Source organism: Thunnus maccoyii, chromosome 5 (assembly GCF_910596095.1).
Source record: "Thunnus maccoyii chromosome 5, fThuMac1.1, whole genome shotgun sequence".
NCBI classification, from domain to species: Eukaryota; Metazoa; Chordata; class Actinopteri; order Scombriformes; family Scombridae; genus Thunnus; species Thunnus maccoyii.
Window position 1 is genome coordinate 3,275,775 of NC_056537.1, and position 16,950 is coordinate 3,292,724.

The following is a 16,950-nucleotide window of genomic DNA, read 5'->3' on the forward strand; positions in this document are numbered from 1 at the left end:
TGACTTTAAAAATACTGAACTTTATTGATTTCTGAATAACAACAGATCTACAGTCATGGCTTGGAGAGTCACACTTTATTTACAAAAATACTGAGAACCAAACAGTCAAGGCGAGGAAGCGTGACGGTGCTTGAGTTTAGTAGTTTTTATTCCTATTGAACAGCAGCTAAAGGCTTCTGGTTGCATGTATCAGGATATGGTTTGGTAACCGCAGGGTAAACCTCAGCGTTAAAGGCTTCTTCTGACCTACGACCTTCGCCACAGTGTGTGTTTCTTCATCAGGTGTGTGTCTGAGGCGATTGCAGTTTGGTGTCTGAGCAGCAGCGGAGCGAAACAGTTTACTTTCTGCGGCGGGCGGCGGCTCCCTTCTTGCTGCTGTAATACGAAACATAAAAAAATAGGAAAACGGGTCAGAAATCTGGGCTGGTTTTTAGCGATTCCTCCCTAAACCAAGGCTGCGAGAATACCACAGTTTGTACAGCCGGTCTGGGAGCGGCAACATTTAAACTATACGTACAAATGGAGGTGGATATTTAGCATCTTGTTAGCATGTCATCCAAAATCTCTTCAAAAAATTTACTTCTTCAAGAGGTGTCAAAATAAACTCTCAGTTAAATAAATTAGATTTAGTTTGAGGAGTTTACAAAAGTAAATCTTTTAGTTTATGTGCTTTTTTTTTTATTGTGGACTTTTGCTAACAAAATGCTAACAGAACAGAAAGCAGCGCACATTATCACTGATTCTACCTTTTGTTCACATATTTTTTTTTGTTGCCAAATCACAACATCTGATCACTAGAGCATTAAAATTCTCCAGTTTTCCATCTTGTTGCTTCTAACAGCTTTTTATAGCGCTAAACCTCCAGGTAGCTAACGTAGCTAATGCTAACGTAGCATTTCCTTGTAATCTAAAAAGTAACTGAAAGTATTGTATTTAATGGAACAAGGTATGGAACAATGGAGACAATGTTCACAATTAATTTTTGTCTTTTGAAGTAAGGCTGTTTATATCCAAAAAAAATCTGAAAAACAACATAAAAACTGCTAGACAACATGCAAAATGGAAGAAAAACAACATTTCCAGATGTCTCTTTGACATGCTGGACTTACTTTTCAGACAGCAATCAGTGACAAACTCATGCAGCACTTACCTGCATCATTACTGAAGCCAGTCTGATGTGAATATCTTTACAGCTACTGTTTTAATAGATCTCCCACACAGTCAAGTAAAGGAGTCAGTATCAAGAGAAGGAACCCTGAGCTTCAGGCTGAAAAAGGATGCACCGCTTTGTGTAATAATTATATTTTTCAGCATTAAATAATCTCTGTAGGTGTGAGTATCTTCCCTTTTTTGTAACTATGTTAGGATGATAGAAAACGTACAGTTATCAGTTTAAAATTCTTTTAATTCTCAAAAAGTCTGATGTAGCTAATGTGTGTTGTTATCATTACATTATATTGACCTGCCGTTGAAAAGGATCCATCCTTTTTCAGAGTACACCAGGTAACACTCCTCGCATACTGACACTGGATGATGCTGGTGTGTTTACAGTTATAATGGAATAATGGAATATTTTGTGTTACAATGGAAACATTAGAGAAATTAGAGCATCAACACAAAAAACTAACGCATTAATAAACTGTACGCTCAGTTCAGCAATCTGTGTGCACAAATCAATAAACGAGTGCACACGGATTAATAAACCGCCTTTAACTGAGCACTACTGCAAATACTTTTTTTCCCCAACAGTTTATTAATCTGTTTGCTTGGTTTAGCAAACCGTTTGCACTTTTTTTAAAATAACACACATACAAAGAGCAGATTGAAGTTTTAGTTGTACAGATGTTACTCAAGAGTCAAATAAGTTTTCTGCAGTTTTAGGAGGTAAAAAGACGGAAAGCTAATAGTATGAAAACCAGCACCGGCAGTTTTCAACGTTAGCTAGTTATCTTTCTGTAATTAACTTAGCCATATTAGCCTTTAGCTATATTAGCTAGCCTGCTAAACGTTTAAGATAGCCAAAGTAAAATGCCTTAAGATCCCCTCCAGACATTTATTGAGACATATAAAATTACCTGATTTGGAACAACAATTTGTTGCTAATATGCTTTTTTTTTCCACAAAATGTATAATTATCACATTAAAATGCTTAAAATGGCATCTACTCCTTCTCCCTCGATAAAAATGACAGAATCTATGAATATGTAAATATATTTCACTTGTGTAAGTTGAATTGTGTGTAGTTGTGATGTCACAAATCCTGTTCATAGACCTCTAAAAATAACATGTTCATATGTGAAAAACATATTTTTGAGTGGAGGGAGACTTTAACTTTTAGCTTATTAGCCTGTGAAAATATTTTAATGACTAAAACTCCAATCTGCTGAAATATTTCCAAACAGTCTTGATGACAAACTGCTGCTGTCTTGAATTTTCGGACAACAGGTGATGTGACAGTTTGGACCGTATCAGATGTTTGTTAGTGAGGATTTGGTGTGTTTATGGCTTTTTATCTATTTTTAAGTGGCAAAAGTATAGTATAAGTATAGAGAAAGTTCTCATCCTGAGATTTTAGAGCTAAGAAGTTGAGATTTGGGCCGTTATTTTGGATTTAAGAGCGAAAACTAACAACTGACACCCTTCAAGCTGTAAAATCTCCATCATGAAAAACACTGCCTCACCAATATCCATCTTACATTAAAAGAAAAAAGACATTGAACTGATGTATCTGTCTATCCCTACTAAACAACTGCCATAAACTGACATTAACTGTCCTGAATGTTACGACAGTTATGTCTTTCATAGGGAAGGGTTCACCTGGACGACAGGTGGGAGTTAAATGGAGTTATGTTTTACTGGGCGTCAGCGAACGCAGCAGCGACAATACTTACTGCTTCTGTAACTCATCAATGCGGTTCCTGTACGTGAGCACCTGAAAAATGACACAGCAGCAGCTTTTAACTCGCACCAGGACACGTTTACCTCTGAGGAGAAGACCAAGTCCCTTCGCTTCTCCTTTAACAGGCTCCGTGGGCTGAAAGCTGAAAGCTGAGGTATCATGGGAAACCAAGATGGTGTCATGCATATGATCAGTGTTTTTAACTAGAATCAGTGTTTCTGCAGTAATGGGGAGGAGTATCACATATTTATCTCCTGCTACGGAAGATAAAAAACGTTGTTACTCTGATTAAACACCTGTTGATCATAATAATCTGATCATTGCGGTGTTAAAACGCCCGTCGTGGTTTCCCAAAAAAAAAAGAACAACGACAGTTTTTGGTTAAGCTCGACTCTGAAACCTCAACAGGCCCTGACTTACCTGTTTGACCGCACACACACCTGACCGAGGCTCTGTGATGCTAAAACTAACACTGAGACCCGGACAGTCACCCAAATCCACCTGTAGATGTATTGATCTGCTCTTGACTGAAGAGTTTGATTCCAAAATGACAATGTTAATAAATGACAGCTATAAAAACACAATTTCCAGTTTTCCCTCTCTCAATTTAAGTCTGATTAACTAATGTGCGGAAGCTCAGAACTGCCAACATTTTAATAAAATATATCGTAAATGTATCTCATCACAGCAAATCTCACTATAACAGAATTGTTTTCATTATAGCGAGAAAAATATCTTTGTTTCTCATTTTTGTTAACAAATATCTTCCAGTAGTAAGAAGAAAAAAAAACATTCCTCTTATTAATGAAATACTGTTAGAATTGTTGTTGTTTTTCACTGTGGCAGCTTCAGAGTTTCCTTAACTTTGAAGGTTAAATACAGTTATTATTATTGTTTGAAAACATTATGAAATTTCTGATCCTGAGCAAGTAGAGACTAGAAAATAGAATATTTATATTATAACCTTGTTAAGCCTGATGAATTCAAAATGACTGAAATCACAAAATCGAAGCTGTATTGCTTTTTAAAAAAGATGAGAGGAAATTTAACTCCGTGATTAATTTTACAGATGTATCCTGAACTTTTCCAAAGTCAATAAAAAGACGTCACTTTTGGAAACAAACTCTTAAGTTCTCCCTTTGTTTGGTGGTGTGTCGTCTCTGCGCTCGACCAGCAGTGACGCCCTGGTTCTCCTTCTGACCTTCCTTCATGCTAACATGCAGCGAGCCTGAAGCCGGCAGGCAGACACCCTGCTCAGCTCTACTTACAATTTACTGAGCTCCTCCACTCTCTTACGCAGGGTTGTAACCTGGAGAGAATCAAAGAGCACATCGAGGGTTCAAATCCAGAGGTGGCTCAGCTGGACGGTCACCTCAGGACACCAGCATCAAAAACCAACAACAACAAAGCTGGTACAGCTTGAGAAAAGTGTGGATTTATGTTATTTAGCCACTAAATTTTGTGTAATTTTACCTTACAGAATTTACTATGATGTTCAGTGGAGTTTTATGTAATTTTTTTGGTTAAAACTATTGAATGCTAGTTTAAAATGTGTGGAACAGTGTGAAGAAGTACGTACCATCGACAAAGCTGTGGATTACTTAATACATTAGGGCTACGTATCTTTTGATACAAGACCTGATACGGCACCAGTTTCAGTACCAAACCCAAACTTTTTTTCTGTATCTGTATCTATAAAGAAATATAAATGTTTTCTAAATAAAACACACTTATATAAAACTGCCAAAATAATGATTTGAATACAGAGCAAACTGATCAAAGAATGATAAATAATAATAATGATAAAATGAAATAAAACTACAAAAATTACACATTACAACCAGAAATTCAATGACAAGTTCCATGTTATACACATGATAAATGTTTATAAAAACTGGAGCTGATTTGACTATGATTCAGTTTACCCCTTCATTTTTAGCTTTAATAAAAAAAAAAGAAAAAAGTATAAAAACAAACATAAAATAGCGTATTTAAACGTTTTTGCTATCCAGAGGGTATAAGGCAAAATTATTAAAAGAAGAAAATTAAAGCCATCTTTTTTTAAAAATATACAGTAGGCAGATTTACTGAAGAGTTTAAAAATGGTGGAATCTCAAAACTTAAATTCATATCTATAATTTGCAAGATAAACTCAGTAATAAACTCTCATTTTCATCTCATAATAGGATGTTGTGTTTCACTAAACATCTGTAATGCGAAAGCTGAAAGAGCAAGCAGTGTAGTTGAACCTGTTATCATTAAAATAAATTAAACTAATAATCCAGAGAGTGTTTGCACTTATGTTCATATAAAACAATATGAACATGGGTGTTCACCAGAGTTTCTCAACATTTTCTAACCCATGATTTGGGTTTTAGCGCCCTAATTCCCCTGAAGTTATACAGTTTGCATTTCTTTTCATGTGCATTTTTTATGATATATTTAAAACCTTCAAATCAAAGGTTTTAATATCAAGTGACCCAAAAGGTTGAGAAGCTCTGGCAAACATATCAGATAGTAAACACAGTTATTAACCTACAGTAAACATTACTGCAGCTCATTATGATTACGATAAAGTCGACAGAGACGCTGTTTCTCACCTCATACTTCTGCCTCTTCAGTCTCTCCATGTGGTCGAACTTCTCAGACTCCAGCTGACACATCCAGTCGTACAGCTCATTGATCTTATCTCTGCAGGAAACACAAGAACATCAGTAAAACTTCCTTCCAAACACAACGATTAACGGTCTAAAATCAGAAAGATATTAAAGTAAAGTGTGAGTTGTACTTCAGCTTCTCTTCATTCAGATGGTCAATGTTGAGCTGCTTGCGTCTTGAGGCCAAGATCTTCTTCTTCTTCTCTCTCTCAGTCTCTTTCTTTCCTCCTCTCTTCTGGTCAGCCTGTTAAGTGTGGTTGTATAGACGAAGGTTAACAGATATGCAGACGACTAGCTACTATTTTAGACAGTACGGCTATAACTAATACTTGTGTACGTAGATAGTAGATGGGCAGATAGATGCTTCTAAATTAGTGCAGTTAGTCTCTATAGACTGTCCTCATGTGCTCATGTTTTCCTGTGTGTGTGTGTACTGACTCTCTGCAGGTGGCTGCTGTAGTTGGAGCCCATGCTGGACAGAGCTGACTTCTTTTTGGCCTCCTCCTCTGCCTTCTTCTTGGCATCAGCCTCCTCCCTGACCCGCCTCTCCTCCTGTTTCACACACACAAAAAAAAATCTGAGTGAGACCTCCACCATCCACTCTCCAGTGCTTAAAGTTACAGTACACAGAAAACAGAAACATTCATAAAGAAAAGATGAGCTACAGTTAATCATAGTGTCTGTTGAGGTGAATCTATAAAATGTTCTAATGGAGAAAACAGTACTGACAAAGAAAGACTTAATAGAGAATGGAGCATTTTCATTTAATAAGACTTACAATGTTACAGTGTATAAAAAGAATAAAAACGATAATTGCAGCATATATTCAGGGTGTACAAGTTATTAGAGGGGTGTAGATACAGAAACTATACAGATTTAATCAAAAGTAATTGAACAAACATTTATCACTACAGAATGAACCCTAAACCTTAAGCTTTGGTGATTTTTAAATTAAATGTTTTACTGTAAAAGATATATATTTAAATGGTTAAAAAAAGAGCTCATGATGAACTAAATTAATGAATAAAGATACAACCACAGACCTCACGTCTGGCCTGGCGCTCCTTCTCCTTCTCAGCGCGGATCCTCTGTTGCTCAGCCCTCTCAGCACGACGCTTCTCCTGCAGGACGGCAGAAAACACAGCTTCACACACACTATATTTCATATAATTTATCCCACTGCAGACTACGTGATACGAAACAGCCTCCAAAAGGCCATCATGAGGAGACAACATTCAGCCTGTTTCATGAGTTTTTTATAACTGAGTGTCATTTTTCATTTTGGCTGTTCTGTAAAGTTCATAGAAATTCCTGAAACAATAGAAAACTACACTGTACTAAGTTTTTAGGACTTACAAACGACTTTACACACAAACTCAGTGATGGATTTACAATTAGCTGGTGCAACCCAGTCCTGGTTCACAACTTTAGTGACCCATTATGAATCCATATCTTCTTGACTACCAATATCTGTATGAAATGTTAAAGGGGAGTTTTCTCTCCCGTTGTGATGTGATTGGCTTAAAACTCACAATTCTCTCCTTGAGCGCAATCAGCTCCTCCTCCTCCTTCTTCCTGTGCTCAAAGTGAGCATCGATGAGGGCCTGCAGCTCAATCAGATCTTTGTTCTGACGCTTCTTCTGGATGTCCTGCAGGGCAGAAGTACAGCGACAACGCTCAGTCATTCAGAAACACTCGACGTGAAGAGAAATCCTTCATGTCATCACTTCAGGTCTACTTACGTCAAAGTCCACTTTCTCACCATCTGGGATCTTTGGAGCAGTGGGCCTACAAGAGAGTGTTTTGGTCTTAAGTGCACTTGCGCACCACTGATTAAAATGGTTTTTATGTTTTCTTTTTTTTCAGCCACATAGCTCAGATCGAAATATCTACAGGAATCATTTGAAGTCAGGTTACAAGAGAAAGAAACTTACTTGAACTTTGGCTTCTCCTCTGCAGGTTAAGAGATGAAGAGGGGACAAGTACATGTCATCGGGTTAGAAACAAAACAGATTATTTCATTTCTCTCAGGCATTTACATGGAATCAAATGCATGATTTTAAGCTATGTATGACACATTTATCAATTAAAGTTGTAGTCTTGTTCACTTTTTTTAAAGTTAGGGTTAGAACAACAGGAAAACAAACAAAAGAAAACATCACATTGAAAAACTGATTTCACGTTTCAGGTTTTCTGATCAGCGAACCATCTTGCTGTGAGTACAGTTGCAGAAAATCTCAACAATGGGGTACAATCACAAATATTTCTCATCAAGCCTAAGTGTGTCGCTTCTTTCATCTGTGTGAAAAGTTGCTAAAAGTTGTGATTTTAATGTATCGTATCTACAATATGTGTCTTGTGTTTTTTGGCTTGACCCAAAAACGATTTTCTACAAGCAAGACAAAGGCGTATTCCTCCATTTCTTTCTATTCTTGTAGCCCATATTCTGGCGGCTTCATGCCATGCAGACGGCGAGTGGCATAGCAAGAGAGTAACAGTGGGGTCGCTGCGCAGTGAAGCACGTGTTAGCATTTCATATTCTTTCACCCTTTTTCTCCACTAGCAGTTTAAAATCCTTATTAAAATTTAAAATTGTGTGTGTTTTTTAATTGAATTTTCTCTAATTGAACTTTCAGTGCCAATTGAGCAGCGCTCCTGGACTTTGATAGTAAAATTTGGACAGACATTTTGTGAATTGCAGGCGTTCCCCGGGTGCAGACGTCAGACCTGGACACTGTGGTCCTTCCAAAGCCAGAATGACAGATTTCAGATTTGTCAGAAGTTTTTAAATCAACATACCTTCCTCTTCAGCGGCCTCTGCATGCAGCACGCATCGAAAAACAAAAGCAGAATAGACAACAACAGCATTAGCAGGCTGGAGCAGCAACTATACATCCAAACTACTAAACACATTAAAACTACGACACTATGGCAGAGAGTCAATCAGCTGCAGTGTCAGCATCTCTATCAACTCACTCAGAGATGAAAAGGAATATTTAATTACTGTAAATTCTCAAATAATTGCTAATACATTTTCACAGTACTAACAGTCACATGATACCACTCGCCTAATCGTATTTTAACATTAGGTTGAGGTAAATAATGTAATTGGCTAGTATTTGAGAATTTACAATTTCGTGCATTAAGTCTTTGTTGAAACAGCTCAACAAAGTTTCAACAGCTCAAAAAAATATGATCCCTTTAAACTTTAATCCTGCATTCACATGCCATTTGATATTTAAGAAAAATTATACAAAAATGATACAATGATGATGAAGTTTTTTAACTTCATCATCATGGCAGAAAATTACAGTGTATTTAGAATTACATGTCAAGCTTTACACAGGTTTGGGTTTGGCATTAAATCAAATTTTTGATAAAAAAAAAATAGCATGTGAATGCAACACCAACTTGGAGGACTTTACCAAGAGTACATGACAGTAATATAAGATGGGACAATATTAAGTAAATATTAAAAAAGATGAAATCTAAGGCACACCATCTTTCTCTTCTTTTTATCAAATTAACATTTATTATCATGCTAGGCAGTAAATGTTATTCCCTTAAAAGAAGCAGCTCAAGATATAATATGTATTTAATCTGATGAATGAAAAAGCAACCATGTAGGCTATGCCAAACACAAGTACTTAGAGTACATGTGATACAGTAGTATGAGTACCTTCTTTTCACCCTTTTTTAGGATTTAAACTCTAAAATAATCACTTTAAAAATATTCTCTGTATTTGTAGTATATAGCTTTGTCCTCCGTGAATTCCTCCGTGAACATTACCATACAGTATGGTAGTCTAAGTTGCTAATTATTAACTGGCATTCTCTGTATACTTTGATGTATTTGCAGGTTTCCTAGGTTTACTCAAGGACATAAAATTGACAGAAAGTTCCTTTTCTTGTGACAGTCTGAATATAATTTGTCTAATTTGTCTTCTTCACATAAAAAGTTAGTCATGTTAGCTAGGACGCTAAAGTTTTGAAAGATGTTTATTCTCAGAAGTTGTGAATCTGCAATTCCCAGAATTAAAGTTATATGAAATTTGGATTTCTTTAAGGTTTATATTTATACTGTACTTAAGGGTACTAATAGTCTCTGAATGTTTACTGTATCATATTGTATGCTAACGTGTTAGCATAAGCAATGGACAGATGCATCTACATAAGTAATACGGAGATGATTTTTATAGTCTACTACAGTTATAGCTGCCAATTAACAGAATTTTGATTACCCCTCCAACCAAAACATATTTAAACTTTTTAGAAAGAATGCTATTTTGAGAACATAAAGCTAACAGTACAGATGCTAACCTAGATGTGTGGCAGAACTGTGCAGGACAAAAATATAGACCTTTAAATATGAGTCATACTTTAACTGAGAACTGCTTTGGGTAAGATCATCTCAACATATGTTTATATATGTATAACTTTGATTTTGTCTAGAGGTGAAAGGAAGGTAGCATTAGCATTAGCAGACATGGTGAACATGTGTGCAGATAAGGATTAGTGGGATCTGTCTTGCTGGCCAACCCTGTCTTCTAGAAATTATGTTCATATACAACTAAATTGTTTCCCCAGTTACGTTGCTTTGACAAACGTAATCGCTGCCTGAATTTTGTTTACAGGTAATGTTTCTTCGACTGAATGAAGCTACATTTACACATGGCTCTCATCTTTCACTGCAGTTTCTACTCATGGATGTTATACTGCAAGATCGGATATTTGGATGGGTAAAAAAAGAACTAGGTACGTTGTCTATGAATATTTCACTCATATGTCCAGTATCAACATTATTGCAACTTGCCAAATACATTCATTGAAAATTCTCATTATGTTGAGAGAAAAGGTAATTCAGCCAGCATTACGTTTCTTGCAAAACGTATTTGCTGTTGCAGTTTAGTAGCATATGAACATAATTTCTAGGAGACAGGGTTGAGCTGGCTGTAGCCGGTGGACTGCACCTGTTGCCTGGGAAAGGATGATAGAATACCCCCTTCCCCCCTCCATGCCACATACCTTCAGGCTCAGCCTCAGGCTCAGGCTCAGGCTCAGCCTCAGGCTCAGGCTCAGGTTCTGGCTCTGGCTCTGGCTCTACCACTGGTTCTGGCTCTGGCTCTGGTTCTGGTTCTGGCTCTGGCTCTGGCTCATGGGCCGTCTCAGGAGCCACCTCTACTTCCTCTACTACCTCCTCTTCTACGGCTACACAACATGCAGCGAGTATCCAGGGGAGAGGAAGGGCGGTGATAGGGTTAATGGAAGCAGGAGAAAGGGAAAAGGGAAAGAGGGGGAGGTGGTGAGTAGATGAAAGGCGAGATGTGAGGTATGAGGAGGTTCATGACGAGGCAGTTTGGGGGAACTGCCACCGGATTGCGCTGAAGCAGGTGAGACAACAAGCAGTTACAGGAGGGAAAAGGTCAGTCATTGATGGTCAGTCATTGATGGATGAAATGTGACTGATTCCTGGATATACTTGCACTGCAACTCGTTGTGGTCGAAGACATAAAGAGACAGACTCTATCCTGACGCAATCTATTTCTTTTAACCTGTGTCTTTTCATTTATCTCCGATCGCGTTAGTATTAACCCGCATGCCACAAAAAGTATATGTGGAGGTAAGAACACACGACTTCAAAAGTGACTGACAAATTAGTATCAATGACGTGAGACTGTGGAGTCTACAGGCTGCGTCTTACCGTCGTGTTCTTCTTGTTTTTCCGAGAAAGAAAGGAGCAGAAGAACGTTACCAAAAGATCCCCTTTGTACCCATTTTTGGTAGAATACAAATGCAAAATGTGGGTACACTAGGGATCCATGCTAAGCATAAACAACACAGTCCACCTGGGCTGATCAGAGCTTGCAGACGGGACCTCAAAGTGGGTTTAAACTTCATGAAAGACACTGTTCCTTTTATCTAAAAGTGTGTTCAGCTCAGGAGGACTGTGCGGCTGCAGATGGTCATGCAGAGCTACAGGATTCATTGCCAACAGGACAGTGCAGGCTTGTGTAATTTATATTTTGCAAGATTTGATTTCACACAGCATATGTGACACTGCTATCTGCAACTATGCAACAGCAGGAGGACATTGTATGCGCAGATTTGCTTAAGACAGACAGCATTGTTGCACAGCTGGAGGAGTCAAGCCAAATCTGCAAACATACAAATCTGCCCAGTAGATCTAACTCTGTATAAGGGAGGGAAAATCAGTTAGGCAAGATTTAGAATAACTATTGGGATTTAGCATGGACCTCCGGATTGTATCTGGATCTAATTTTTGGAGATTTTATTTTTTTTTATTGGGGGAAAATAATGTGACTTACCCTCGACATGATCACTGAAAGACAGAATGGAAAGAAATTATGATTTAGGATTACAACAACTCATCAAAATCAAGTGTTATAGTTCATACTTGACTGTGGGGACAATAGTTTGACAAAATAATCTTAACTCAGGGTCCCTTTTCCAGTGCTTTCAACTGCATAGCACATAGAGATCAATATAGAGATGCAGGTGAAATCTCTTGACATACAAAAATTAAGTGGACCTTAAATTAAGATTATTTTGCCATAGTGCTAACCAAAAGGTTAAAAGTTTTACATTTGTGAAAGAGAATGGGAATTGACTTACTGTTCTTCTGTGTCAGACATGATGACAGTGGACTTTGCAACCTGGAAGCAACAGAGAAAAAATGAACTTAAAGTGTGTCTGTGAGGACGGACCGAGAGGCCTGCTGTATTTATAGCTCAGGATTAAGTTGCAGATGTCTTAAATATCTAACCCTAACCCCGCCCTGAACAAACCCCACCCTGCTGGTCTACACATTTTTGACCCTCACACCTAAAAACTAAAAAAATTCTTAATGTAGATTAATGTCAAAAGATTTAGTTCCTCATCCTTTTAAATGTTTTTTTTTTTTTTTTTTTACAGGGATGTTAAAATAGAAACATTTCCAATTTCTTTGCAGTTTTTAAACATCTTCAGTTTATAATTAGACTTTGGTCTGAAATCCGAATCCAAGTCCTGAATCTGCTTCTCTGTTAAGTGAGAAGGGAGCCAAACATAGATTTATGCCAATGGTCTGTTTTCAACTGCTGAGGGAGGAGATTAATGTTGCGGGTGGAGGAGAAAAAAAAGAATCCTGTCTGCAGGGGTCATGGTAAAGGTCAACCTCCTGCCCTCTTCGATCACTCTGCATCCATTTGGCATCTTAGGTGTTAAAGACTTTTTTATCTTTAGAAACACATAGCATCAGCTCTTTACAGCTTCTACAAAATTCTGTCACATCTAAAAACATTCCCAGCAGAGGAATTCAGTTGTAAAATTCCAGACTGGATGACATATCTGATCAAAACCCTGCAATGATAAACACACATGACCTGAATTTATTCATAATTGAATCTATCTGTGATTAGATGGCGGATTAGTTGCACATTAGTCTCATTAGCGTGAGGCCACCATGAAGGCGCTCCGACATCACAACTATTTCCATCAGACAGCTGCACAGGTCCCAGATCCGGTTTCAGTGGACCCAATGTTGAAGATTGGGTTCCTTTCCCTGGACCACTACCCATAATTCCACCTTCATTTCCTTATCTGGCCGTCTCGCTTTCACATGGTTCCTTCAATCATCTTCCTGTGGCTCCCTGCTGACAGAGGCCACTTTGCTCAAGAATTAAAATAAACCCTGAAAGGGAGCCATGAAGGTTACAGGTCTAATGCTGGGCTATGTGTTCTTTGAATCTTGTAAATTCCAAACTCAAATTGGTTTTCAGTGTGTTTACACCAAGATGTGATATTGGTAGTCAGGAAGAACACTCCACATTTAGATTATTTTACATCCAGTCTGGAGGTTCTTGGCTCCTGTTCAAGATGTTAAAGCGATTATCCTCAAGTTATGAGAGCTTTAATGTACACACATGCCATGTCCATTTACAGCTTAACTAATATACATCAACAGAAAACACTTACACCTATAAATAACAAGCCAAAAAAATCTATAAGCCAGAAATTTGAAGAAATATTCATTGTTCCTGACCCTAAACAACAACAACTGGATGCATCGCCGCCGTTCACATGATGTTACATAACTTATTAGTATCACCTTCTGTCTTCTGAAGCGGAAAGCTGCTTCAAAGGCTTTAAGCCTTCTGTAAATCCCTGAGGTATGAAACTCTACTGGGTCCCTGGACTCAGACCAAACCGGCACAAAAACAACAACAAATTCCTTTAAGATCACAGGAGCTGTCCTGCAAGAATCTCAGAACTTTTAAACCTTTGAAAGTTTTTTATTTTAACCTCAGTTGAAGGTTTTACATGGCTTCAAACTCCAGAAAAGAATCCAATAGAGATACAGCAAGGTGCCAAAAATCACTTCACTCAAACACCAATTCAAACTACGTTTCATCACTGCTGAGCTCAAACACAAAAACATCACACTCTCTAAGCCTCAAAGGGATCTGCTATCAGTCCATTATTTGATCACCCCTGACCTCAGCAGCCTCTGCTAGTTGTTGGCAGTGATTTTAACACATATGGACTTAGCTGTCCTCAGTTTGGGTGATGTTTGGGGACATTGCACTTGAGCTTCCTCTCCTCCACTCACACTCTCACTCTCTCCCCTGCTTCCTTACCTCAGAAAAGCTGAAAGAAGTGAGCTCCCTGCTGGCCGAGACTGGCTCTCAGATTCTGCAAACTTACCGCGCTGATTATGTCCTTCTGTTATAGTGACACTCGATCCGCTCGGCGTCCCCATTGGCTGAGGAGCTGGCCTGGAGGCAAGGCCAGGCTGGCGGTGGGGCAGGGTCCACGTCTTCAGCTCCCCCCTCCCTCTGCTGGCACTCAATAAGGAGATGGAAGGGTCGAGTGCTAAGGTGGGAGGCTCAAGTTTGGAGAAGGGGGTAGCCAAGACGCCCCCGGGTTGCTATTCTGGGGAAGCTGCATTAGGCAAGCAAATTTCATCAGAGAGCGAGAGGAGAGTTGGACGTCAGGAAGGCAGGGCAGGTGTCCCTCAACCTCTTATAAAAGTCTGGGACACATAAATATAATGTACAGTATGGTCAAAGGAGAACGAGAACCTGAATAATTTGTCTGTACCAGCTGTAAATCCAACATGTTGTCATTGTTTGCTTTGGGGTATTTGAACTTGTTTTCTTTGACTCTTTGGTTTACAAGAATCAACCAAAAGGGCAGAATCATTATCACTGGAAATCAAAATCACTGGATATACATTATTGTGCAAAGGTTTTAGGGACTAAAAGTAAAGTGAGGATGCTTTCAAAAATAATGCCATGAATAGTTTTTATTGATCAGTTAACTTCATACAAAGTTGAGTAAACAGCAGAAATCTAAAGTAAATCAGTATTTGCTGTGAGCAACTTTGCCTTTAAAACAGCAGCAGTTCTCCTCGGTTCACCTGCAAACAGTTTTTCAGGTACTTGGCAGGTCGCTTGTTCCTGCATCTTAGAGAAGTTGCCACAGTTCTTCTTCTGTGGATTTCGGCATCTCAGTTGCTTCTGTCTCTTCATGTAATCCCAGACTATCTCCATGATGTTGAGATCAGGGCTCCTTTGGGGTCACACCATCTGTTGCACTCGTTGTTCTTCTTGTTGCTGAAGATAGTTTTTTATGACTTTGGCTGGATGTTCGGGGTCGTTGTCATGCTGCAAAATGAATTTGGGATGATCAGACGCCTTCCTGGTTGCATTATGGATAAAAATCCAAACACCTACAGCTCCCCAAACATTTGCACAGTACTGTACTTCAGTGTTTTACTCCATGCAGATCCTAACAACACGCAGACACAATATTAGATGATGGCTGAGATAGTACACAAACAGTTCTCCCTATGTACATCTGTAGTCCCTCTTATTAAGACCAATTCAAGGAAAAATATGCTTGAATTAGAAGAAATTAAACTTTCAAATTAGAATTGTAGAACATTTTGCACTGTATGTGTTTGAGAGCTTGACTCACATTAAGATTTGTCATTGTAAAACTTTTGTGTCTTTTAGTTATGTAATATGTGAATTCTTTGCCTTTAATGAATGTTTGTACTTTTGTCTTGTCCCTGTTGGACAGTGAATGAGTGATTGTGAGTGTAGGGCAGAATTTCCAGTGTAATCAAACCAGAAATCAGCTACCTATCTTACAGAAATCTTCTGCAGGATCAGTTGGATTTGTTACTAATGTCTTTCAGATCAGCTGTAAGTCTAAACAATCTGCAGGTTGAATCATTAAGCAAATTCCTCATCTTAATTTATTGGCAGGACCTGTAACCAGTCTCAATTGACTCAGGGAACTTGAATGAGCCTATAATTTCCTCCAGGGGGCGCCACAATGACAGAATTAAGAACAGAGATTCTTGCTCACCCACCTGTGGGAGTGTCAAATGTCTTCATGTCACAGAAACATAAATAGACAGATCTCAAGCCAAAGACCTCCTGTTTGATTTTGTTGTTGACTGACATTTAAACTGCCCTGTCTGCACTCTGGTTGCTGTGATGATCAGTGAAACAAACCACAAAAAACAGTCATACAGCGCATTGTCTAACTGGGATACTGATATATTAAAGTCAAACTAAACAATTTCTTATCCTACAAAACTCCACAAGGAATTTGTCAGGAAAGGAAACTATAATCTTCCCCAGAAGGACCCCTAAAACCCCTTGAAGGATCACTGGAACCCCATAAAGGACCCCATCATGAACCATCCTATCAAAGACTGTTTTACCATCACAAACCACTAGAACCTGCCATGACACCATTTTAACCCCATACAGAACCCCTAAAGTCCTCTTGAGGACCCCCAGATCGCACTAAAATGCTCCTGAAAGCTTTGTTGAATCACAGAAAACCCCACAAGTACCCCATAAACCATTTAAAGGACTTATGAAACCCCTACTAAGCACAGGAGAAATTCCAATGGCCTCCTAAAGCACAATTAGGAACCCCCAAAGATCCTTGTTACCCCATGAAGGACCCCTAAAATCCTGTGAGGGAGTGCTGGAACCTCTGAAGGACATAAACCTCATACAAGACGCTATAGAGAAAAAACTCTCTCAAAGCCTCCTGAAACCACAACCTAAAACTCCTTGAGCCCCCTCAAAAACATCTGGAATGCCATACCTAAAGGACCCCTGAAACTCCCAACACCCTTAGAACATCTCATTAAGTTTCCTGGATCCCCATCGACAGTTCTTGGGCAACCCTCGGATGTCATAGACTCAGCTAAAACAGGGATGGTTTCTAGTGAGAAAGGACCCTTGAATTCCCCCAATTTTACACATCAAACTGTGTCTCCAAGTATTATCACATGATATCACTTGAGTCAGCATCGGTCGGGGCTAAAGACTACAAGTTTGAAAATGAAAAAATCTGGGCGTGTGGAGT

General features: G+C 38.7%; 1 protein-coding gene across 6 annotated transcripts; it reads right to left on the reverse strand.

Moving 5' to 3' along the window:
- On the reverse strand, window positions 1-14,289 carry tnnt3a (troponin T type 3a (skeletal, fast)). Of its 6 annotated transcripts, none has more exons than XM_042412365.1 (14): window positions 14,193-14,289; window positions 12,190-12,230; window positions 11,883-11,896; window positions 11,258-11,266; window positions 10,582-10,764; window positions 7,491-7,509; window positions 7,299-7,344; window positions 7,089-7,205; window positions 6,600-6,677; window positions 5,995-6,108; window positions 5,688-5,800; window positions 5,500-5,590; window positions 4,168-4,208; window positions 1-375 (listed from the first exon to the last, which is right to left on the reverse strand). In XM_042412365.1, exons 2-14 carry the CDS (start codon window positions 12,207-12,209, stop codon window positions 339-341), a joined length of 882 nt encoding a protein of 293 aa, XP_042268299.1. In that variant the 5' UTR covers window positions 12,210-12,230; window positions 14,193-14,289; the 3' UTR covers window positions 1-338. The 6 variants fall into 6 exon arrangements, with proteins under 6 accessions (XP_042268299.1, XP_042268298.1, XP_042268300.1 ...); XM_042412364.1 differs by having other exon boundaries at window positions 11,258-11,269; XM_042412366.1 differs by lacking the exon at window positions 11,258-11,266.
- Between the last annotated feature and the right edge of the window lie 2,661 nt (window positions 14,290-16,950).

Coding starts and splice junctions, on each gene's coding strand:
- tnnt3a (XM_042412364.1), bottom strand. CDS start 12,209: ATGTCTGACACAGAAGAACA. Junction 6,678..7,088: donor TTGCGCTCAAGGAGAGAATT/GTGAGTTTTAAG, acceptor GCCGTCCTGCAG/GAGAAGCGTCGTGCTGAGAG. Junction 5,591..5,687: donor CTGAATGAAGAGAAGCTGAA/GTACAACTCACA, acceptor TGTTTCCTGCAG/AGATAAGATCAATGAGCTGT.